The following is a 24228-nucleotide window of genomic DNA, read 5'->3' as shown; positions in this document are numbered from 1 at the left end:
TTTGAAGTCAGTATTCTTCATTTGATTCATGCGTGCTGCTATTATTACTAGTCTTTGTACTACAGGTATTACTGTACTATAGTTTGTATTATTGGTAATTGTGGTGTCCATCATGGCTTTGAGTTTAGCGTATTTTATTCAGAACAGTCTGAGAAATGTTGCAAAACAGACAGAGAGTTTTAGTCTCGGTTTACAGAGGACATACTGGATGTTAAACTGAGGAAGGCATTCAACCCTCACACCCACAAAGACAAAAGGGATAAAGCCGATAACAATCCATTCAAAAGGATGCAGTATGTTAACACAAACTCTAATAGAGCCGCTTATGAGAGCGAGATACATTTTTGCTCAGTTACACAAGATCCAAAGAACAGTCAGATTTTAAATTCTTTAGATCCACAGATATACTGAAACAGTAGTGCATGCTACAGTGATCATATACTGTATACATTTAGTGTATGTTCATTAAGATACCGTATGGTTTCAAAGTATATGTGAAATATGTTAATCAATTTACTAATCCAATCTATTTGAAAACATCTGGCTATGTAACAATATAGCCAAAAGGCTCTCTGTAATGGTGCGGTGGCTGTGGCTAAGGATCTGCACCTCTGGCTGGAAGGTTACTGGTTCAAATCCTGCGGCCAGCAGAGGAATCCTACTCTGTTGGGTCCCTGAGAAAAAGCCATTAAATGTTGAACTGTAATCAACAAACAGCATTCTCACATGTTCCTTTCTTATCCAAGTGTGAGAGGGCAGTGGCGACAGCATCCACTGCTGATCTTTTCTGGTGATATGCAAATTGCAGTGGTCCCAAGGAGTCAGGCAATGAAGAGGTGATGTATGTTTTGACCAACTGCTCAAAGCACTTCATGATAACTGATGTGAGTGCAACTGGGTGGTAGTCATTCAGGCAACTAACTCTGGGTTTCTTAGGAACAGGAACAATGGTTGTTTTATTAAAGCAGGAAAGAACTAAAGACTGAGCAAGAGAAAGATTGAATATGTCTGAGAAGACATCTGCCAGCTGGTCTGTACATGCCTTCAAAATACAACGCGAAATGACGCGGTATAATGATGCATTTTAATGTGACACACCCACCGCGTTGTACTGCATCGTACCCCACTCGTTTTGAATGGCTGCATCTGTAGCTCATCAGGAAGAAAGGCAGACTGTTGTGTAATATAGCCGAGTTGCACTTTGTAGTCTGTAATGGTGTGTATTCCACTCCACATGTTCTGGGTGTTGCAGCCGTGATAATATGACTAATTTGACTCTATAGTTGTATTTAGCTGTTTTGATGGCTTTTCTGAGGTTGTATCTGGATTTTTTATATCTATCCATGTTGCCAGAATTGAAAGAAGCCATCCAAGCTTTAAGCTTAGAGTGTATTTCGCCATTTACCCATGGTTTTTGATTTGGGTAAGTGAGAACAGTAATCCTGGGGACCACGTCTTCAATGCATTTACTGATGTAGCCAGCAACATAATCTGCATACAGATTGATACTTTTTCTGGCAGCTTCATGGAAGATCTGCCAGTCAATGGTAGCAAAACAGTGGCTTAATATAAAATCCTATTCATTCGACCAGTGCTGAATGGTTCTTAATGCTGGGCTCTCCTGTTTAAGCTTCTGCTATGATGAAAGCCCCCTCAGGGTGTGTATTCTTATGTCTGTTTAAGTGTCCATGTACAGATCCAGCCATTCAAAATGAGCGAGGTATGCCCTGTTAAAATGGGGTAGACGTAGCACAACCTACCACATGTTTTTTGAAATAGGATAATAGTATCTGGAAGTACCTTTTAAAACCGTCAGGTGGAGCTAATAAAGTTAAATACTCATGTACAGCATTTGAGCTGTCTGCAGAAAATGCCCATTTTAGAATCCCTGTCACTGCTGAGGGACAATCTTTTTCAATTAAGAATTCAAGTTGTATACTTTTTAGACTTTTAATTATTTTACAATGTGTTTTACAGCATTTTTAACATTACAAAGTCTATATATTTTTTAAAAGCAAGATTGCTCAGTTGGACAAAAGTACACAACCTTCCACCTTCTTCATAATTAATTTAAAGTCTTAACTTGTTTTTTTACAGTGGGTTCTGGTTTTAAATTAAGCTTATATTCTGTACTTCATAAAAAGTTGTAATGTTTTATTTTTATCTAAGAATACATAGTAAAAAGGAGGAGACACGGAGCTCAGTATTACACACTGACCATTCTATAGAGCGGAGTGCGAATGGCACCAATCATGTCTGCATTTATCATTTAGTTTTTAAAATTAAGCAACGTAAACCATTATCTTTTTCCTCTAAGTCCCTTAATTAACTTTAAACAAAGCTTTCTCACATTTAGATTTATTTTTTATACCATGGTTAAAGCATGAGCTTTTTGTACTTCCTAATGGCATCACATGTGGAAAGATTAGATTGTATTCATTTTTACTTTTTAAATACATTTATACAAATGCCACAAAACTATTCTTGATTGTATTTCTGAATGTTATGGCACACTTAGTTCAACGTTTTAAATACATCTAAATAAGAAAGTCAGGTGTAAACATAAATGATTAGTAATCAATAATATTAAGATTAGCACAAATAAACTGTTGCACTTTTTCCCCATCTTGTAAAAATATTATTTTACAAATCATTGTTCAAATGTACATTAAATCAGAAAATAAGTAAAATACAAAATTAATAATGAAAAAATAGGGTAAAATATAATTTCAAATATTTTGCTAACAATCAACAATAATAATGGCACAGTGGTTAGCATGCCTTTTGTGTGTTTTTTCATAAATACAACAGTAGCACCAGGTGTCTCAGAGGCATTCAAAATTAAATAATGCATGGAAATCTTTGAACTAGAAAGATGACTAAGTTATCCATCCATTTTTAATGGTGGCACAATGATTAGCTTTGCTTGCCATGCAGAGGCCCTAGGTTCATTTCCTGAGGTTTTGTATTGTGGAGTTTGCATGTTCTCTCTGGGTTCATGTGGGTTTTCTCCAGGTAATCTAATTTTCCTTTGCAGTCCAAAACATACTAGTAGGTTAATTGGTTTATTAGAATATTGACCCTTGTTTAAGTTTGTGTATTTTTGTGTCAGTTTGTTTGCCCTGTGATGGATTGATACTATGTCCAGGGTGTATTCTGCCTTGCATCCGTTTCTTGCCGGGATAGACTCCAGCTACTCTGTAAAAGGATAAAGAGATTAGAAAATGGATGGAACTAAGGGCACTGTGTAAATACTGTATACACAGTGATAGAAACCCACTATGAGATGACAGGATCTTACTGAGGTTAAATTATGTTATAATTTAAGGAGTCAGCCTTTCCACTTCTCTGGATCTGATCAATCGAACTACCTATTTTCTGTGTTTTCCCTATCCTGCTTGATTTATAATTATTCTGAAAATCTCCTTGAAATGGGTGATTTATAAATACCAGTGTGTTTTCACTGTTAACATCTTGCGCCAACTGTGTGATAAAATATACACTGAGCTCAACCTGACAGATGCTGAGTCCTTAGTCCATCCTTCTACCAGCATTGAATAAAAAATCATTAGATTTCTATATTTATATCTTTAGAAGTTCCATTAGTGACAAAGGCTAAATTACTTTCTTGGAAAAATGTATTTTATGTGTTGCAAAAAAATGACTTGCTTTAACAAAATATATTTACAAATACTTTCTCCTAGCAATCTACCTGAATGCCCCACTGTTTGAGAAGCCTTCCATGAAACCATGTTTGCTTTTTATTCATATAAGGTCTCTCTTACTGAATTCCTCTGTTTTTCATGTGTGCTAAGTTTCTGACTATCCTAACAAACCTTCGTAGTCTCCCTACCAGAAATGCACTTGGTTATTTAAGCCCCTAACTCTCTGCCAAAATCACGTTCTTTTGTTACACTTTTCTGTGATTTTTGCTTTTGCAAGTGTTCCCGCATCCCTCTTCTGCACTGTCTGGTCATGGCTTCTGTTTGGTTATTTCAAGGTAACACCTGCACCAATTATAAAACTTTTTGCTCATGTGCATTTTGTATTTTCACATTTATTTACATCTCTAAAACTTTAACATAACAAATTTTTATTTGCCTTAATTTTGAAAAATGAATTTCAGCCTTAAAAAAGTTTATCACTTTTGTTTCTTGTCCTACAGAGCTCTTTAATTGTGAAGAGCCCAGCATTTTTACATTGCTCTATTAAATAGTCAGGTTACTTGGACATAAAGTTTTCATTGTATTTGGCATAGTGCACTACTTGGACATAATGCATTGGATGTAATGTACAAGCTGGACATATAGCAGTTCTATTTGTATTCAGTTTATTTTCATTTTATTCAATTTTTATTGCACTATTGTTATGTAACTTTATTTTGTAACTTTTAATTTTGTGATCCCCCCGCCGAGTTTGCAGAAAAGACATTTCATTGTCAGCAATTACTGCTGCACACTGTATTGTTGTGCATTTGATAAATACATTTTTATTTAATTTTTAAGCTGTTATTACTGATCACCAAATTATTGCACTTGACATTGCTTAATTCACCCCATTTCCTGAACGTCTATCACAAGCAGAACTAGTGCTGTCTCTGGTGCGATCTTTTTACAGCTGAAATGTCATTGTTTAAATGAATAAGAAATTAGATTGTTTATAAATCTAATCACTTATTATATGTAAACACAAAGTAATTGCTCTATGAAAATGCTCTTTTTCTTGTTCGTTTTGGGTGAAAATGACTAATTCAAAGAAGGAAGTCCATGAAGTGAAACACATCAGCAATGGTGAGGCTTAAAGCAGAGAAAATAAACTGGGTGAAAACTCCTGCTGAATCACCCAATAGAAATATTGTGCCTTTCACTGAAAGACTATTCGAAAATGGCAAAACCGAGAACAAAGCAAGAATACTTTTGCAAGGCACTCTATATTTGTAGCTCTGATTTATGTGTGTGGGAAAAGCTGGAGGTGACACTCGGTGGCGGGTAGGGTAATATGAATGAAGCATGTCGTTCAGGTTTTGGAATTATAAAAAATAAACCTTTGTTGAGTTTAAATGAGAGACAAAAGGTACCTTGCAAAGCAGCTGCTTTTGCCAAACAGCAAATTATTGCTTGAAGAATTTAAAATCTGTACTGTAGCTTTATTTAATTGAACAGAAAGTCATTTTACACCTTGCTTATTCTGTTAAGTAGAGTTTGTGTTAAGCACAGTACACACACTTTTGTCTGTCGGGGAGCAGGAGCCTATTCCAGAGACATTTTCATTGTGTAGATTCCAAAATACTCTACGGCAGCAGAAGTGAGCAATTACCTGCTTGAAAATGAATGTGTTCCCAAAAGCATATACTGTACAATTATCACAACTTTTGCAAACATTCCTGATACATAACCACGTTATGTATTCTATATTTGTATATTTTGTACCATTGCAGGAGAGAATACATACTGTATTTATTATTGTTGTTGCTGCTGGGCTTCAAGCTTTAAATCGCCTACTTACTTCTTCGACTAGCTTGCAGAGAAAGTCATTATACTTAAAACACATACTTAATATAGTCAGAAGGAACATGTAAAAACTTTTCCAAAATAACCACAGTAAGTAACCAAATGAAAGACTTTGATGCTTGAAATGTTTATGAAGAAAGTGGAATACAGTTGTGTATTTTTTATATAAACTACCACTACTAGCCATATACAGTTTGATAATATATTTATATTCCTAAATTAATATTGTTTATGATGTTCAGAGACGTTATGCTCCTCTTATTTTTATGCTCAACTACCAAAATGTACCTTTAGTTGTAAAATTCCACATAAAAATTCAATATTACGCGGATTTAAACATGCACAGTAAAGAGATTAAATGAAGCAATTGTTTCACTAACATCCAATGCACCACATCTGCCACCTTTCGTTCATTTTGGCCAGCCAATCACATACTACGGTATTCCATGCTATTCTGAAGATAAGTTTGCGCAGTATGGTGTTTAACTGCTCATTTTGAATGGTTGCATCTATAATTCATCCAGTGCCCTTGTTATATTTGCCTGTTGCGGAATATACACTGCTGTGAGAACTACTGATGTGAACTCCCTCAGTAGATAGAAAGGGAGACATTTTATTGTCAGGTGTTCAAGGTGCGGAGAGCATGATGCTGAAATAATCTCCACGTCTGTGCAGCAGGAGTTGTATACCATGAAGCATACCCCGCCGCCTCTGCTCTTACCCAAATCCATAGTTCTGTCCTGACAGTGAATAGAAAATCCTCCCGGGAGGATAGCGGAGTCCGGAATAGACGGGTCAAGCCAAGTTTCGTTAAACACCAGCACTTTGCAGCTCTTGATGTCCTTGCTCTCAGTTCATCCAGCTTATTGTCCAATGACTGAACATCAGCAAGAAGTATACTAGGGAGTTGGAGACGATTGCTGTGCTGCCTCAATCTAACCAGATCACCCACTCGTTTACTCATCTTTCTACGGCTTTTAACACAGCAGTACCAATACATCCTACACACAAAGAAGCTGCTTTCTATTTTAGTTGGATTTCCTGGCAGGAATGAAATAGGTGTTGAGGGGAGCTCCTTGAGAACAACACAGACACCCTGCGAGATGAGAACACGAAGAGAAAGAAATATGCACTGTACCGTGTCTTTACTTTGCAACACATACAGTAGCTCATTTCTGTGTTGTTCCCTTCGTACCCCAAAACCCATGTATGCCAATGGTTTTTACGTCAAGCATAATTTTTTTATAAAATATTGTAACCCTTTCTGTGCTCAGTGTGGATGATTGCTTTGGGTTTTTTTCCCTAGCCCTGCTGGTTTGCTCTGGAGCCTATGTCCTGACCAGAGGGACACTGGCAGCATCTCGTAAACTGCACTTTCAGATGCTGAACAGCATTCTACACCTGTCTCTTCAGTTCTTTGACACGACTCCAATGGGCCAGGTCATCAACAGGTTTACTAAGGTAAACTAAACCCTGCCTTGCTCTACTAACAAGTAATGCTTTAATACAAGTAATGTTAAATGGTTAACACAATAAACGACAGAGCCTTTTTGAGTGCAGAGCCACATCTGTGAAGTTCACTGCCAAAAGTCCATTAATGAATCTGTAAATCATATAAATGTTCATATTCTTCCCTTTTCAAGACTTTTCTTTTAAGTTTATATATGTAATTCAATGTGTACGTTTTACTCGTTTTCACTAAGTAGCTGTTCTTTTCTCTCTTTGCATCTACTGTGTTTTATACGTGTGCTACTGTACAGTACTTTGAGTTTCTTGAAAGCTGTTTATAAATAAAACTGTATTTCTATTTTGTTAAAAGCTTGAGAAGTTTTAAAATGCTTCAGAATGTAGTGTCTCAATTTTAAGAAAGGAATTAATTGTAGGACCTATTCTTGAGATGGTTTAAGCATTTTTCTTTTTCCATTTTCTAATGGCTTTAAGAAAGGTGTTGCAGGCAATTAAATTTATTACAGCATTTCTTACTTGCCATAACCCTGATTTTTTTAAAATGTTTTTTGGACTGCACTTCTTTGTAAAGCCACCAGGTGGAGCAGTGAATGCTTAACGTGGTGTGTGGTAGCATTTGGGTTGTCGCCTGATGTTGCCTGGTTTTGAAGCCCAGTCAATGCTGAAGGACAATCTTTTTCCAATTATAGAATTTAAGTTGTATAACTGTTTAGACTTTTATTAATTTTAAACTGTGTATAGCAGCCATATCACTCTGCAACTCATAGCTGGCAACCCACTGAAGTTAAGCAGGTGTGAGCCTGGTCAGTACCTGGATGGAGACCTCCTGGGAAAAACTAAGGTTGCTTCTGGAAGAAGTGTAAGTGGGGCCAGCAGGGGGCGCTCACCCTGCGGTCCATGTGGATCCTAATACATGTGGTTATAGTTACAGGGACACTATACTGTAAACGGCGCCGTCCTTCAGATGAGATGTAAAACCGAGGTCCTGACTCTGTGGTCATTAAAAAAATCCCAGGGTGTTTCTCGAAAAGAGTAGGGGTGTAACCCTGGCATCCTGGCCAAATTTCCCATTGGTCCTTACCAATCATGGCCTCCTTATAATCCTAATAACTGGCTTCATTACTCTGTTCTCCCCCCCCCCACTAATAGCTGATGTATGGTGAGTTTTCCGGCGCACTATGGCTGCTATTGCATCATCCAGGTGGATGCTGCATGCTGGTGGTGGTGGAGGGGAGTTCCCATTACCTGTAAAGCCTTTGAGTGGAATGACCAGAAAAGTGCTATATAAGTGTAAACAATTATTAGTATATACTGTAAATAAAGAGCATTAAAAGAAGAAAGACGAAAGATGTTTCTGAAAGCATGTTTATTTGTCCCCACAGGATATGTATGTGATTGATGAACGATTCCATTACTATCTGCGCACCTGGCTGAACTGCATGTTGGATGTTTTGGGGACAATTCTCATTATCACAGCTGTCACCCCAGCTTTTCTTCTGGTTGTTGTCCCTCTGGCACTCATCTACCTCGCTGTACAGGTATGACAACATAAAAGTCCTCTCTCAGAATGCAGGTTGAGCTATATAACCCACACATTGTTAGTTTCAGCCCACATCAAAGTAGCATAAGAGAGAATAAACTCACTGTGTTGTGGAACATGTAATGGTTAAATCAGCACGGAAAAATAGAAGGAAAAAACACAGTTTTTCATCTGTAAAGTCTCTTTTACATTATTATACTACAACTCTTAACTATTTCATTGTCTTATTTGGGCATCTTCTAAGAAGGTCTTTACCAGACTGTTCCCTTCCAAGATGGCAGTCATCAGGCTTGTAGTGCTACAAAGTCTGTTTGTCTTCTAATATCATCTGATTCTGGTTCTCATTCTATTCTCATTCTCTTTGATCTCAGTGCTCCTTTCAACACTGTTAACCATGCCATCTTACTTTCTCATCTTGAAACTGTGTTTGGAGTTTCTGACACTGCTCACAAATGGTTCAAGTCTTACCTTGCTGATTGCTGTCGTTTTGTCTCTCTTGGTGAATTTAGGCCTGAAAGTGGGCTTGTTAAGTCTGGTGTTCTTCAGGGCTCAATACTGGGCCCCCTAATTTTCAGCATTTACATGTTTCCACTTGGTCATCTTTTAAGATCACATTGCCTCAGCTATCATTTCTATGCTGACGATACTCAAGTCTACATCCATATTAAACCTGTCACTGTTTTATCTTATTACCTCTTCGACATAATGACTCAGAATGTCCTGTGAAATCTGTGACAAGACTGAAGTCGTGCTTATTGGCACCCCCCATCAGCTTTTTGTTAAGCCAGTTCTGTAAGTCTAGCTGTGAATGATACTATACTTCAACTTCAGTCTAAATTGAAAACTTGGGGGTGATTCAGTCTTGACATTGGACCCACATGAGCAACATAATGTCAAAACATCTTTCTTTCACCTCAAACATATTGCTAGACTACATCCTATGTTATTGCTAACTGTGGCTGAAAACCTGATCAACCCCTGAATATCCTGAATTGACTACTGTAATGCTCTACTCTCTGGGGTTTCTAAGTCCACATTGAACAAACTCCAGTATATCCAAAATTCCGTAGCCAGAATCCTGACCAGGTCTAGTGCAAGTGGCCACATTAATCCTGTCCTGGAGTCCATCCACTGGCTTTTTGTCAGGGTTCATATTTGTTTCAAAATCCTCATGCTCACCTACAGTATAAGGATGTGCATAGCTTGGCCCCTCAGTACCTGTCTAAGCTACTATCATTGTACTCCCCACCTCACAACCTTCAGTCTTCTAATTCTGGTCTCCTATCTCTTGTAACAGACAAATAAGTTCTGGATACCGAGATTAAGTGAAACTGATGAGTATTGTACGGGTATAAAACTTCCAGTTTATATAGCCCTTTTCTGCCGCTTCTGACGTAGCTGGTTACCATGGTAATGCGGGAGGTCAAGGTATTCGGACAGTTCACAGACTTTGGCCAAATGGTCAGTGTTAGGTTTTCGTCCTTGGGAAGGAAGGTTTCTAGCTGGCATCTGGAATCCTTATCAGTTATCCCCTTTCCTGCCATAACTCCAGGCTGTTACTTAGAAGTCCAGTCCTCATGCAGAAAGGACTCAGTTAACCCTTTCTTCACATCTTATATCTTTCTTCATATCTGTCCCCCAAGCCTGTCTACACTATGGGTGATAGGGCCTTCTCTTTTTATGCCCTAAAGCTCCTGAACTCTGTCCCCAAAGACATCACCTTCTCTAAACTCCTTCAAATCTAGACTCAAAACCTTCTTCCAGCAGCCATATCACCCTGCAACTCACAACTGGCAACCCACTGAAGCTAAGCAGGTGTGAGCCTGGTCAGTACCTGGATGGGAGACCTCCTGGGAAAAACTAAGGTTGCTGCTGGAAGAGATGTTAGTGGGGCCAGCAGGGGGCGCTCACCCTGCAGTCTTTGTGGATCTTAATGCTCCAGTATAGTGACGGGGACACTATACTGTAAACAGGCGCAGTCCTTCAGATGAGATGTAAAACTGAGGTCTTGACTCTCTGTGGTCATTAAAAATCCCAGGGTGTTTCTCGAAAAGAGTAGGGGTGTATCCCTGGCATCCTGGCTAAATTTCCCATTGGCATTTACCAATCATGACCTCCTAATAATCCCCATCTATGAATTGGCTTCATTAGTCTGATCTCCTCCGCACTGATAGCTGATGTGTGGTGAGCGTTCTGGCTGCCGTTGCATTATCCAGGTGGATGCTGCACATTGGTGGTGGAGGGGATTACCTGTAATGCGCTTTGAGTGGAGTGTCCAGAAAAGCCCTATATAAGAGTAAGCAATCATTATTATTATTATTCTATAGAAGAGTCTTTACTTAACTAGTACTGTTCTTTACCCCTGTGTTCCTAATGTATTTAGTACCCTCTTTTTCTGTCTCCTCTGATTGTGTATTCTCAATGTATCTCACGTTTTGTATTTTTCTATTGTTGTTCTGTAAAGCACTTTGAGAAACCACCTTTAAAATGTATTACACTTATACCATGAATGCATAAATATGATCATATGGAATTACTGTCCATCAGGGAAGTGTTGAAGGGAATTGGACTTTCTCAGTTCTTGAGGAATTATTAACAAACAATATTCCAGAATCTTCCTCACCTGAGTCCATACCAGAGATTAGAACAGGTAGACAACAAACATCTGTTCCTCCTAAAAACTGATCAGAAGTACAGTGCATGTCCTGCATTCTGTCAGTCTGAAACTTGGCTGAATAATTCCGTTCCAGATTCGACAATCTTCCTCAGGTTTTACAGTGCAGCAGAGCTGAGTAGAGAGGTCAGTTAATTGAGTACGTAAATCTAAAGGGTGGAGGCATTTATTTAAAACAAATGCTAGTGTAATAATTATTCATTTCTATTACTGAATAGTACTATCAAATGAATACCTTTTTATTTACCTAGAGAGTTTGCATAAATCGAGCCAATTGTTGTCTACATTCTACAACAAGTAAATGGTAATGGCGTAATCTGTGAACTAGCACAACATCTCTGATATTAAAAGGTCTAACCCAGACTGTAGAATTATAGTGCTGGGTGATTTTAATCATGCTGACTTGATGCAAGGAGTGCCACAATTCAAACAGCAAATCAATTGCCCTACCAGAGTGGACAGAATATTAGATCAGTGTTACTGCACATTGGACAGTTTATCATGCCTATACTAACGCACCACCGGGTACAGATGCAGCCACTCAGATTTCACATCAAAACTCATTACCATGTCAACATGACATTGGCTTGCTGTGGCAACACTGCCGAAAGAATCTTCACTGGCTGAAGAAAATAGATACTGTAGGTAAAGCTTTTTGTGTATTAGATATTTGATAAAACATCAGCTTCTGTTGTCCCATTTCTTTAAATACACTTAATAAGTAATAAAAGGGAAATTTTGGGAACTAAAATGTAACTAAAGGGAAACTTTGGTAGCTGAAAATAAAAACAAGTTTCTGAATGTCATTAACAATATTGTTATTTTATTATTATTTTTCACAATAATGTTTAATATAAATATCATTATTTAGCTGGATGTGGTAGGGTATTTCTTTACAAACATCTGCTTCAAATCTTAACTCTGTTACTTCTGGTTATTTTGGAAAACGTTTGACATTCTCTTTCTTATACTAGTAGAAATGAAATAGGTAACCCTAATTGTTTTTATCTTATTCAGAGTGATGCTTAAGTTCTAACAGATAAGGACTCATTCTTTAATGTCTCATGTGATACATCCATCCATTTTCTGATTGCTGTGTCCAGTGCAGGGTCGTGTTAGCATTGTTATCCACACACCCACACGTTGAACTCGGTACAGCACTAGAGATTAACATGTTGCACCCACATCCACTAAACTTGATCAAAGCATTTTGTTGTTTTTCATCTGCATTAATTAAAATTTGTGGATAAGAGAAAAAAATGAATTAGAAAATTAAGATTCAGTAAAGGATGTTTCAGAAAAGGATTTGTAAATGAAAACACCTCACTAATCTAGCAGTGGGACTGTCATTAAGACACTGTATAGAGATATGAGACTCCAGGCCATTATTTCTAATGTTGGGTGTTAAGTGTTGTAAATCTGTGTGTTCAGAAAATTAGTTAAGTCTTTTTAATAAATTTCGCACAAAATCTCCAAAGTCACACGGAATATGAAATTTGAGAGTATTGTTCACATATAGGAACTTATAGGACTACGTCTATGTCTGAGTAGATTTGGTGATACAGATGCAGCCATTCAAAGTGCTCCGTACAAACCTGTACGGCACGCAACTCACTACATCATACCGCGGTGCGTGATTGGCTGGCCAAAATGACCGACAGGGGCACTCATGGTGCATTGTTCGGTAATGGAAAGATTTAATCTTTTAATCTCTTTACTGTGCAAGTTTTAATCCGCTTAGTATTGAATATTTATATGGAATTGTACAACTAAAGGGGAATTTTTGTAGCTGGGCATAAAAAGAAGAGGAGCATAACGCATCAGAAGGTCATAGACTATATTAATTTAGGAACATAAACATATGATGTAAACTGTATATTGCTGGTATTGATACCACATGATACCGCAAGTAAAATAATAGTATCCATAATTTCCACCAGGTGGAGCTAATAAAGCTCACCCTCTCATGTACAGCGTTTGAGCTGTCGCAATCAAAGTCTTTACCGAAGATATTACTAATAGTATAAATAATGAATGACCTTGAACAATCTGTAAACTCAAAATATTACCCTGGTCTACATTCTTTGTAACTGTCTTTGTAAATGAAAATACTATTTTTTCATTGACCGTCTTTGTAAGTGAAAAGACTTTATTTTTCCATTGACAAAAAGTAACACCACAGCATTTCGTTGATTCAATCACGCATTTGTTTCCAATCATGCAAAGTAATTCTTGAGAATCTCTGATTCACCATGCCTTTCACATGCTAATAAAATATATTAATTTAGGAACATAAACATATTACTGTATGTAAACTGTGCTTATATGGCTGGTCTTGGTACTGTATTTTAAAGAAAAAATACACACAAGTATTCCATTTCTCCCTAAACATTTTAAGCATCAAAGTCTTACATTTTGTTTATTTTGGAAACATTTTTACGTGCTCCTTGCTCCTTGTCTGACCATGTCACTGTACGTTTAAAAGCATACTTTTAGAATTTGATTAATAGGGAATATAATATGGAATCGCGTATCAAAAGAAATAACGGTGTAACTATATTCATGTACTGTTGCACAAACAGTACTATAAGACTTTCCATTGAGATGTCCTCCTCACATTACTGCCTCGGTGGCGTGATTGCTTAAGTCACTAAACTTGTGATCCTGAGCTTGAGTGTTCAAACCCAGCTGTTGCCTTCAGTTTTCTTTGAACAAATAAAAATTTCTTTGAAAAACTAAAATAGCTAATATTATTGGCATTATATTGACATTTTTTATATTTCTAAATAACACAACATGTTCGTACTGTATGTACACAGCGGCAGGGCGCAATTTCATGGGATCCCTATTAATAAAGGTATTAAGGGTTTTAAGATCCCTTTAGATCTACCTTCAGATTTAAAAGGTTATTAATAATATCTTCGATGTCGCATCTTTTGCTGCCTACGCATGCTTACACAACTCCCACACAAAGGGAAGTTGGCAGACTTTTTCCCTGAGGGATGACGCATTTGAGATAATTGGGAGGTTTTCCAAAAGATGGCAATATGGAATTTCACAGTCTCCTGTTGCTATTTGCATGTCATGTGAATGGATGAAAGACATTCTCTCTTTCTCTGTGATGATGAAATATTACACATACAGTATATATAGAATGAAAAGAAGGAATGTGAAAAGGGATATAATTCATAAGACACATAAGCACTCCTGATATCCATGTTATTGTAACCAAATGATTCATATGCATACGCATAGACAAACCCCAGAAAAAGATTTTTTACTGTATCAAGTAAAGAATTTTAAATGTGAGGTATTGTGAATGGCTTGTATCTAAGGCAACAAGAATATGGTCATTTCGCATTTTCTTTAGTCAGTGTCTATACAAAAGCTTCACAGTAAGGTTTGCTTTAAAAGTATGGTAATTAAATTGCTTTAAAAGTATGGTAATTAAAAACCATTAATACTTTTGTTGAAGTTTAAATAAAGTTGATGGTTTGTCTTTTGGCTAGACTTGACTATTTAGCCATGAGATATACAATAGATTGTCATTAACAACCTTATATTTATTAATCTTCCTTGTTATGCACAGTGAGAATGATAATGTAATGAGAATTAATTTAATCACAGAGTGTTCATAAATTGTGCTAGGAAGAAAACAGACAAGTGTTCTGAAAGGTCACATATAAACAGGTTTTTGATGGACAGAATGATAGATTAACATACTCTAGAGGAAAACAGTATAGGCATCGTTGATATGAAGACTTTTGAAGCCAAATTTCCCAAATTTAATATGTGTTTATGTAGTGGTTTGATGGGTTTACTGAGACAATTATTAATTGTAGCAGTAACCACGAGGTTGTTCGTTGGGGCTTTTAGAAAATCGATCGTCAGAACAACTAACAACGCACACACACGGGTTCAATACACGAGATACATTTATTAATATAAACTGTGCACCAAACATATACTAGTCTGCCTGGATACGAGCGGCAGACCTTACTGTGAGGGTTATCAATATACAAGGTATATAATCTCGAAGAGATGCAAACACAAAGAGATACACAACAGAGAATATATGTCAATATATATCGTTCGGTTACCAAATCGCTAATCAGTGTTATTACCCACTGTTACTCTAAGCTCGGAAGTAAATACATTACTCATGAATTAAATTGATAACAACTTGTGTTGAGGTACAATTGAATTCTCGAGACGCAATGTAGAACATGGGGTTTACTTATCCACTGTGTATGGATTTGGAATTTCCCGGCACGAACACCAAACCAGCTGACAGGCTCTGTTGCAGCCTCTGTTCCAGCGGTTGTCCAATGGGCGTTGTGTCGGCGTCCTTTGGCTACCGGCCAACCAGTCGAGGTGCAGCTCGGAGTAGGACAGGTGGAGGAATCTAACTGCGGCGAGCAGGGCAGTCGTTGCTCCGAGGGGATCTACCAGCAGTCCGGCTGGCTAGTAGAAAGTCTCTTTGCACAGAGTGTGACCGCGAGTCCTCACAAGTCACTCTTTTGCCTGGGAAGAAGCTGGTTCGTTCCCGGTCCAGCGCTGCTTCTGAATAAGCTATTCAGGTTGTCGACGAGGGTCCAACTGTAGGCTGCCGTTGATCAAGCGGAGCATTCACGTTGGTAGAATTCTGAGTACGTACGGGATCCTCGGCCTCGCGCTTAGAACAAAGTCCAAGTCCTTTTGCAGACAACAGCAGTTGTCACGTGATTGTCTCAGAGGATGCGCGAAAATAGCCAAGGAGAGCCCAGAACTGAGCTTGCGCTCCCTTTTTGATCAAGACCCAGATGTGTGCTGATTGGTTGAGAGTTTGGCGGGCATTGGAGACCCACGTGGTATTACCACGCCCTGCCAGTCCCTGGTTGGTTGGTCAAGGTGAGATATAAGTCACTTACTCTTGACACTTAGGAATGCAGTCCAGATGTCCATTCGGCACTCCCTAGACTGATAGGCGCCAATGGATGACCATTGATCATGATAGCCAGGCTTAGCTAATTGCATCCCGTCTGGGAGCTTGTTTCTTATCAAAAGAAAACATCTTAATTCAGCCTGCATGAATTCTTTCTCTGTGGCTGCACCACAGAGATGGAGGGTGAGATGGGGCCTCCTTTAGGAGCATACCAACGCTTAATTCTGTCTTATTAACAAGCATTGCCGCTACACTTATATATATTAGTACAGTAGTACTAATAGGTTCTAGTAAAAACTTACAGTATTCAGAATTGGTAATGGTTAGAAATCCCATTTTATGATAAAGGACTCTGGTTGTAATCCTAAATGGAAAGCAACTCTGTTTATACTGCAGTATATTTCTCTTTGCTTGGTAAAATTTGCATGGTCACTTGTTCTCAATATTTATAGATATCCATCAATACCACATCAATCAATGCTATTATCAGTTCAGGGAAAGATATTCTGCTTGCAATATGCATGAAGGTGTGGCTTTTAACAGCAATTGTAACAGCTCTTATCTGTTACTAAAGGGTGGAAATATTCCATTGTAATAAGAAAAGGAAGTAGATAGATTACATAGGTTTTTATATAATACATGCACTTAATTTACTATCCTCAGATGGCTGTTTATTCTCAATATGAGAGCTTTCTTTGTTGGAATTATCTTACAAATTCCAACTGAATAAATTAATTTTTCCTTAAATATAACAAAGGGAATTCCATATAGTACAAATGCAAGCAGTTCTCATGGCCAGATTCAAATTTTTTTCTTAATTTTTATGGGTAAGTGGACACCTTTTCGAGGGCATTTTGTGAAATAAAAAAAAATGTAATCAGTGTTCAATAAATGTAATGTTAAGATTGAGAGTTTTTGTGAAATCCCTCAGGGACAGGACAGTGTCTTTCTGGGATATTGATGATATCTCTTGCATTTTGAGTGCGGTTTTTGACTTTTTTTAAATTGCAACCCATAAATAAAGCCATATGGATGTTTTTAGGTCACATATTCACAGCTTGCAACTTTTTCATGAATGTTCAAAACCATGATGACATGGGAAAGGGTTACCTGTAGGTTACCTGATAACTCTTGGGGTGCGACACTGGAAGTGAACTGCAGAATGTTGGAAATACACAACTCAGTAGAAATGGCAAGCAGCTTGGGTGTGGGAGCAGAGCATAAGCAGGGTTGATCATCTCCCAGTGGATCTAGAAGACTTCCCTGAAGCATTTCTCTTGATCTGTGAATCTCTTTGGGCAAGACCCCACCTCACAGGGGAATCTCAGGTGGTTATCTCTACCTTAAGCTCTGATGATGCTTAACATTTCAAGAAGCCACTGTCCTCCAAAGTTCAAAAAGGACATTGAGCGTTTCCTGGAGTTCACTGGTTATTAAAGATTTATTAATTACATCACCACCACTGGGCCCCTGTCATTGAACGTGCTACAAAAGGTAACCCAGACACAGATTAGAGGATGGATCAGTACCCTGCTCATTTCCAGACACTTACAGATCAATTCTGCCAAGTCTCAGTGTTGCACTGCCCTGACCTTTCTCACATCTTGAAGATGATGCATAGCTATAATGGTTGTAGGCATAGAGTAATATCTGTATATATAGTCCTGTAGCTGGCAAGCATTGTGGTGCAGTGCCTTTTTTTCATTTCCTTTTTTTCCTTCAGTTGGTTTAATTCAGGTTCAGTATATACAGTAGATTGCACCACACCTTTACAGACCTTACACTCCATACCTATTGCTACAATTAGCATCTCAGGAACAGCAACAGCGTGTTGTTGATTCCATGTGAATATCGTTATCAGATGTTACAGCAGTTAGTGTGGCCCAAACTTAAAAAGGAGGGAGATTTTCTTTGTTCAAGCCTAAGGAGTCTTGAGAGAGAGCACATTTCGTGTCATTGGTTTTCACCTGTGAAAAAAATTGCCAGCTGAGTAGCATTTGGAAAACCAAGAAAATGTTTATCTTTATAGTGACTGTTTTGGGTTGTGTGGGTAAACCTGGTTGTTGTTTACTGCTAGAATGATCTGCAAAGCACTTTTATGTGAGCAATCCTGCTAACAGGACCTTAAGTTTTTACACGTACAGTATTTAGATCTCAAACAGTTTTCTGTTGGAATGACTTCTATTTAAATATAGTGAACACCTTCTTAGTAGTTCAGCTTGCATTTTTCATTGGGTTGTTCTGAAACAGAATTTAAAAAATACTTAGTGTTATTTATCTCTGTGAAAACTGCTATCAATCACATGCAGGAAAAGGATGGATAATTAGACAATAATTAGGATTAGGGGTGACATGGTGGTGCAGTGGTTAGTACTGCTGCTTTGCTGCAATGGGGCCCTTGGTTCAATTCTGCACCTGGGGGTCTATCTGTATACAGTTTGGATGTTCTCCCCATGTTTGTGTAAGTTTCCTCCCACAGTCCAAACACATACTGGTATTGCCAAAAACACACTGGAAAATTGTCCAATATGAGAATGTGTGTGTCTGTAAGTGCCCTTGGATAGACTGGTATCCTCTCCAGTTTAAACCCTGCCTTGTGTCTGTTGAATTGGGTTGATGGAGGGAAACTATTAGATTATGTAGTCTTTACTTTAGTAGAGTGCAGAGATATTTACTTGCTCTTATTATGTAAATTTCTCATTTTATTCTATTGTGAAGTCTTTATTCTACAGTCTTTTCATTCACAAAAGGAAATGTACGTTATCCCTTTTGTAGTGAATGCATTTTATTTTAGTTGAAATGCCAAGTGAAAGAGAAGACTGCCCCCCCTCCAAAAACCCTTTTTTTGCTTACAGTAGTACTTCTCACATTAAGAAAGTTAGGTATAAGCATAAACTTTTAGTAAGAGGCTCTGGTGAAATTTCTCCGTGAACTGAAGAGTTAAAGTGTAAGGTGTCTCCTCTTTTTAACGGGAAGAGACGTGGTGCTTTAAACAAGAGAGTGTGGTGTTACTTTTTGTCAATGAAAAAGTGTGTGTTTTTTTTACTCCCTGATGGAAATGGGCTTCCATAAGAATCAAGTAATAGGTTTATTCCATGCTGAAAAAAAGAAGAAAGAAAACACATTCCATAAGAATCAGTATACTGTAGCTTCATCTTCTGAAGGGAGATCTAAAGGGATCTTTATACCCTTAATACCATTTATTAATAGGGATAACGTGAATTTGCGCCCTACCGCTGTGTACATACAGTACGAACATGTTGTGATATTTAGAAATATAAAAAATGTCAATGCCAATAATATTACCTATTTTAGTTTTTCAAAGAAAGTTTTATTTGTTAAAAGAAAACTGATGGCAACAGCTGGGTTTGAACACTCAAGCTCAGGACTACAAGTCCATCACCAAGATCACACCACCAAGGCAGTCATGTGACAAGCACATCTCAATGGAAAGTCTTATAGTACAACAGTGCAACAATAACATGAATATAGTTATACAGATATTTCTTTGGATACGCGATTCCATATTATATTCCCTATTAATCAAATTCTAAAAGGATGCTTTTAAACATACAGTGACATGGTCAGAAGGAGCAAGGAGCACGTAAAAACGTTTCCGAAATAACCACATGTAGGACTTTGATGCTTAAAATGTTTAGGGAGAAATGGAATACTGGTGTGTATTTTTTCTTTAAAATACCAAGACCAGCCATATACAGTACAGTTTACATACTGTTATATGTTTATGTTCCTAAATTAATATATTTTATGAACATTTGAAAGGCATGGTGAATCAGAGATTCTCAAGAATTACTTTGCATGATTGGAAACAAATGCATGATTGGATCAACGAAATGCTGTGGTGTTACTTTTTATTACTAAAAAAAATTGTCTTTTCGTTTACATAGATGGTCAATGAAAAAATAGTATTTTCGTTTACAAAGACGGTTACAAAGAATGTGGACCAGGGTAATACTTTGAGTTTACAGATTGTCTAAGGTCATTCATTATTAATACTATTAGTAATATATTCGGTAAAGACTTTGATGGCGACAGCTCAAACGCTGTACATGAGAGGGTGAGCTTTATTAGCTCCACCTGGTGGAAATTCTGGATACTATTATTTTACTTGCGGTATCATGCAGTATTATGCGAGAATAAACGGTATTATACAGTAACTTGAGTGATACTGCGACAAGCGCACCGCATTTTAACGTGGTATCACCCACTTGTTTTGAATGGCTGCATCTGTAAGTGTACTTGGTCACTGTACTGGGGCATTGGTTTGGAGGTTCTGTTCAGAAGAAAAAGTGCAACCTACTGGTCTGCCAGCAATCTTTACAACAACAAACTGGGTTTCCTTGGTGACTCCACACCAGCACTGTCCAGGCCAGAAAAATCTATGGAATAATATACAGAGAACCATCATTTTTTAATAAGATCTGATATGTGAAACATTTATACTATGCTTAAGGTAAATTACTAAACTCATTTCTGGAATTTTGGATGGGGTTTAAAACTGTAGCTAAAAAATTCTCAAGAATGGATCAGATGGACCAGTCTGATGTGTCGGTCCTGCTCTGGTGTGGTCACTTGAGGGCAACTGGATCTTGGACTGTCATCTGTCCTGTTGGTCTGCTGAAACCTTCTCTGCAGTCGGGTTACAGTGGAGCGGCTTACTCCATAGTGTCTGGCAACGCTGGCACATGACAAGCCTGCCTGCAGCATGCCAATGACCCTGTCCCTTGCTTCTGGTGACATTCAGGGATTGTGGAATGAACAGAAAATTTAAGTGTGGCCATTTTCTTGCACATAATGAGCTTTTGTGTGATTGGCAAGTTGCAATGCCTCACTGCACAAGCTGTATTGCTGGTCAGAGGGCTTAAAACAAATTGACAACTTTTTGTGAAAGTACATAAGATATAATTATAGCATTCTCGTTCTAGAAAATGTTGCCTTTCTTTTTTCCATCAGTATAGTTCAGATACGATTGCTCCTTTGCAACCTTTAACAAAGTTCTGATATAGACGTGGATTTTACAGTGTATATAGTGAGTATAGAAAGTCACCACCCCCTTTCAAAATGTGCCTCTTTTGTTGTCCTAACGTCCAAAAAGAAGACATAAAATCACACTTTTTCCAGTTTTATTTACAAATTGTACCTTGCAACATCCAGGTGATAAAAGAAAGCAACATTTCTGAAAAAAAAGTAGAATAACTGGGTTGGATAAGAGAACCTGAGTTAGTACTTGGTGGCAGCACCTTTTGCTTGAATTACAGCCTTGGGTCTGTTGGATACATCCAACTTTGCACACCTAGAAGAAGGAATATTTGCCCATTCCTCCTTATAGGATTGTTTAAGCTCAGTCAAACTGTGTGGTGACCGTTGATGGACTGCCCTCTTCAAGTCAGTCCAAAGATTTTTGATTGGCTTTAGGTTGGGGCTCTGACTAGGCCACTCAAGGACATTCACCTTTCTGTACTTCAGCCACTGTACGGTTGCTTTGGTGGTGTGCTTTGGGTCATTGTCATGTTGAAAGGTGAACCATCTTCCCATTTTCAACTTCCTGGCTGAGGGCTACAGGTTTTGTTCAAGAATTTGCTCGTATTTTGCATCATCCATCTTCCCTTCTATCCTGACAAGTGCCCTATTCCCAGCTGAAGAGAAACATCCCCACAACAGGATGCTGCCACTACCATGCTTTTACTGTAGGAATAGTGTTCTTTTGATGTTAAGATGTATTGGGTTTTCGCTGGCGTACCGTTTTGCATTCTTGCCAAAAAGTTCGATTTTGGTTTCATCTGACCACAGCACCTTTTTCCACTTGGCCGTATAATTTTTAAGGTGCTTTTTAGCAAAACATAAACGAGACATGATGTGGTTTATTTTAAGGAGTGGCTTTTTTCTTGCCACCCTCCCATACAGGCCAAATTTGTGGAGCGCTTGTGATATTGCCACATGTACACAATGAACAGTCTTTGCCATAAAGGCCTGTAGCTCGTTCAAAGTCGCCATCAGCCTCTTGGTGGCCTCTCTGATCAGTCTCCCTCTTGCTCGGTCATCCAGTTTGGGAGGGACGCTTTGATCTAGGCAAGGTCTGGGTGGTGCCGTACGCCTTCTACTTCCACATGATAGTCTTGACTGTGCTCCATGGAATACTGATTTGTGCCTTTCCACAACTATCTCGAAGTTCTTTTGAAAGCACCTTTCTGCCCATAGTGGATTCTTTGCTTTGAAATGCACTTCCAAGTAGTGGAATCCTCTTGAAACAACTGCTTTTATTCTGTGATCAATCACCACAATTAATGACAGGTGGGAGCCAATTAGTTTATTGTTTGATCTGTAAGGTGATTGGTTATACCTGACCAAGTTTACAAATGCAGTTGTAAAGAGGGTGTTCACTTATCCAAATAAGGTATTTTACTGTGGTAATATTAATTAATTTTTGGAATGTTTTAGAATTGTATTTTCCCTTGGCTAATGTGGGTTACTGTGTGTAAATAAAATGGAAAAAGCCTTATTTAATTTGTTTTTATTTTCAGTGTCATACAACAAAAAGTTCAAATTGTGAAAGGGGGTGGTGACTTTCTATACCAACTGCATATTAATTACATGATAAATGTCAGTGTTGACTTTTAAGTGTTGAATTTTCTATTCCTGTTTTGCCCTGTTTGCATTTCCTCTTTCCTCTCCTGTCAGTGAAATCTGTGAAGTTCTGTGAGGATCCCCAGATACTTCTTGTCTGGCTGTACCCTTGGCTAAGAATATGACATGTCCAGCACCATGGCACAGCTAACTGTTTATTTTGCAGAGGTATTACATTGCAAGCTCAAGACAGATCCGGCGACTGGATGGTGCCTCCCGTTCTCCCATTATCTCCCACTTCACAGAAACTGTCCTCGGAGTTACCACAATAAGAGCCTTTGGTTATCAGGGGAGATTCATCAATCAGAACCGGCAAACCATCAATGAGAACCTATTGTGCTACTATAACAATGTAATTTCTAACAGGTAATGATGAGGCCTGCTACACATTTGCCCATTATGATAAGAACATAAAAAAAGGTTACAATCTAGAGGAAGCCATTTGGCCCTTACAAGTTTGGTAGTCCATAGCTAAATAATCCAAAGATCTTTTCTAGCAGTTTTTTGAAGGAAACCAAGGTATTGACTTCAGCAACATGATTTGGTGTCTAGTTCCATATTCCCATAACCCTTAAAGAAATGTCCCCTGTCCAGTGAAGTCTTGACATCTGTAACACATTAAGTTGCTTATTTCCAATCTGTTTTGGCCGGTGGAATCTTGGTTGAAAAAAGTGGGATGAAATTCAGATTGAATGTACCACAACATTCAAATTAGACACTCAACAGACTAGGAGAGTGAGCTTCTCCCTGCTCCCTGCCCAAGTACTCACTACACAGTATCCACATTTCATCATGGCCTTGTTTTTGTATTGTAATGTTCCCAGTACTGTATTGGCAGCATGAGAAATGACAGACTGGAAATGACTTAACCGGCTCACTAAGAGTTTTAGTGTACAGAGACACACACTCACACCTATGGCCAATTTTCATAGATGAAACACAAAGAGAACATGCAAATTCCACACAGATACACTAGCACCCTAGGTCTGGAATTGAACGTGGGGTCCCAGTGCTGTGAGGCAGTAATGCTAACCACTATGCCATCATGCTGCCCCTTAGCTGATCAGAGTTATTTAAATTGACTTCAAGCCAATGCATTAGTACCGTGTTTGCCATTCTCTGGACTGATTCCACAGCAGCAGTATATTGTTACAAACTATATTGCAGGACAGGATATAAATCTGAGCATTCGGTAAAATGTGAAGTATGTGAGAAATGGCATATGTGTTGGTTTTTTTCTTTGGCACAGTTCTGATGATAGAATAATAAATCAGATGTGGTCAAGACTCTCTATTCTAAAAAAGTTTCATCAACGTAAAGAATTCATTTTTAGTCTGACTATTCCACAATGCAGACATGAAAATTACTGAAAATAACATAGCAAGCTCTCTACAATTATGTTCAGGTTACTTAACCAGGTGTTTGTCCAGTATGAAAATGATCTCATCTACTTGAATTTAAGTTGCTG

At 38.1% G+C, this 24228-nt stretch overlaps 1 protein-coding gene across 12 annotated transcripts in view; it reads left to right on the top strand.

Moving 5' to 3' along the window:
* Positions 1–24228, top strand: part of LOC148658490 (ATP-binding cassette sub-family C member 2-like) — a 285161-nt gene that overhangs the window by 184043 nt on the left and 76890 nt on the right. For all 12 annotated transcript variants that reach the window (XM_088639744.1, XM_088639741.1, XM_088639743.1 and 9 more), the window contains 3 exons: positions 6817–6971; positions 8360–8515; positions 22927–23126. In XM_088639744.1, coding sequence (XP_088495870.1) covers positions 6817–6971; positions 8360–8515; positions 22927–23126 — 511 coding nt within the window. The remainder of the gene's footprint in view (positions 1–6816; positions 6972–8359; positions 8516–22926; positions 23127–24228) is intronic.

This window comes from Lepisosteus platostomus, chromosome 7 (assembly GCF_059453375.1).
Source record: "Lepisosteus platostomus isolate fLepPlt1 chromosome 7, fLepPlt1.hap1, whole genome shotgun sequence".
NCBI lineage: Eukaryota > Metazoa > Chordata > Actinopteri > Semionotiformes > Lepisosteidae > Lepisosteus > Lepisosteus platostomus.
This window is presented reverse-complemented; position numbering and strand designations above follow the sequence as displayed.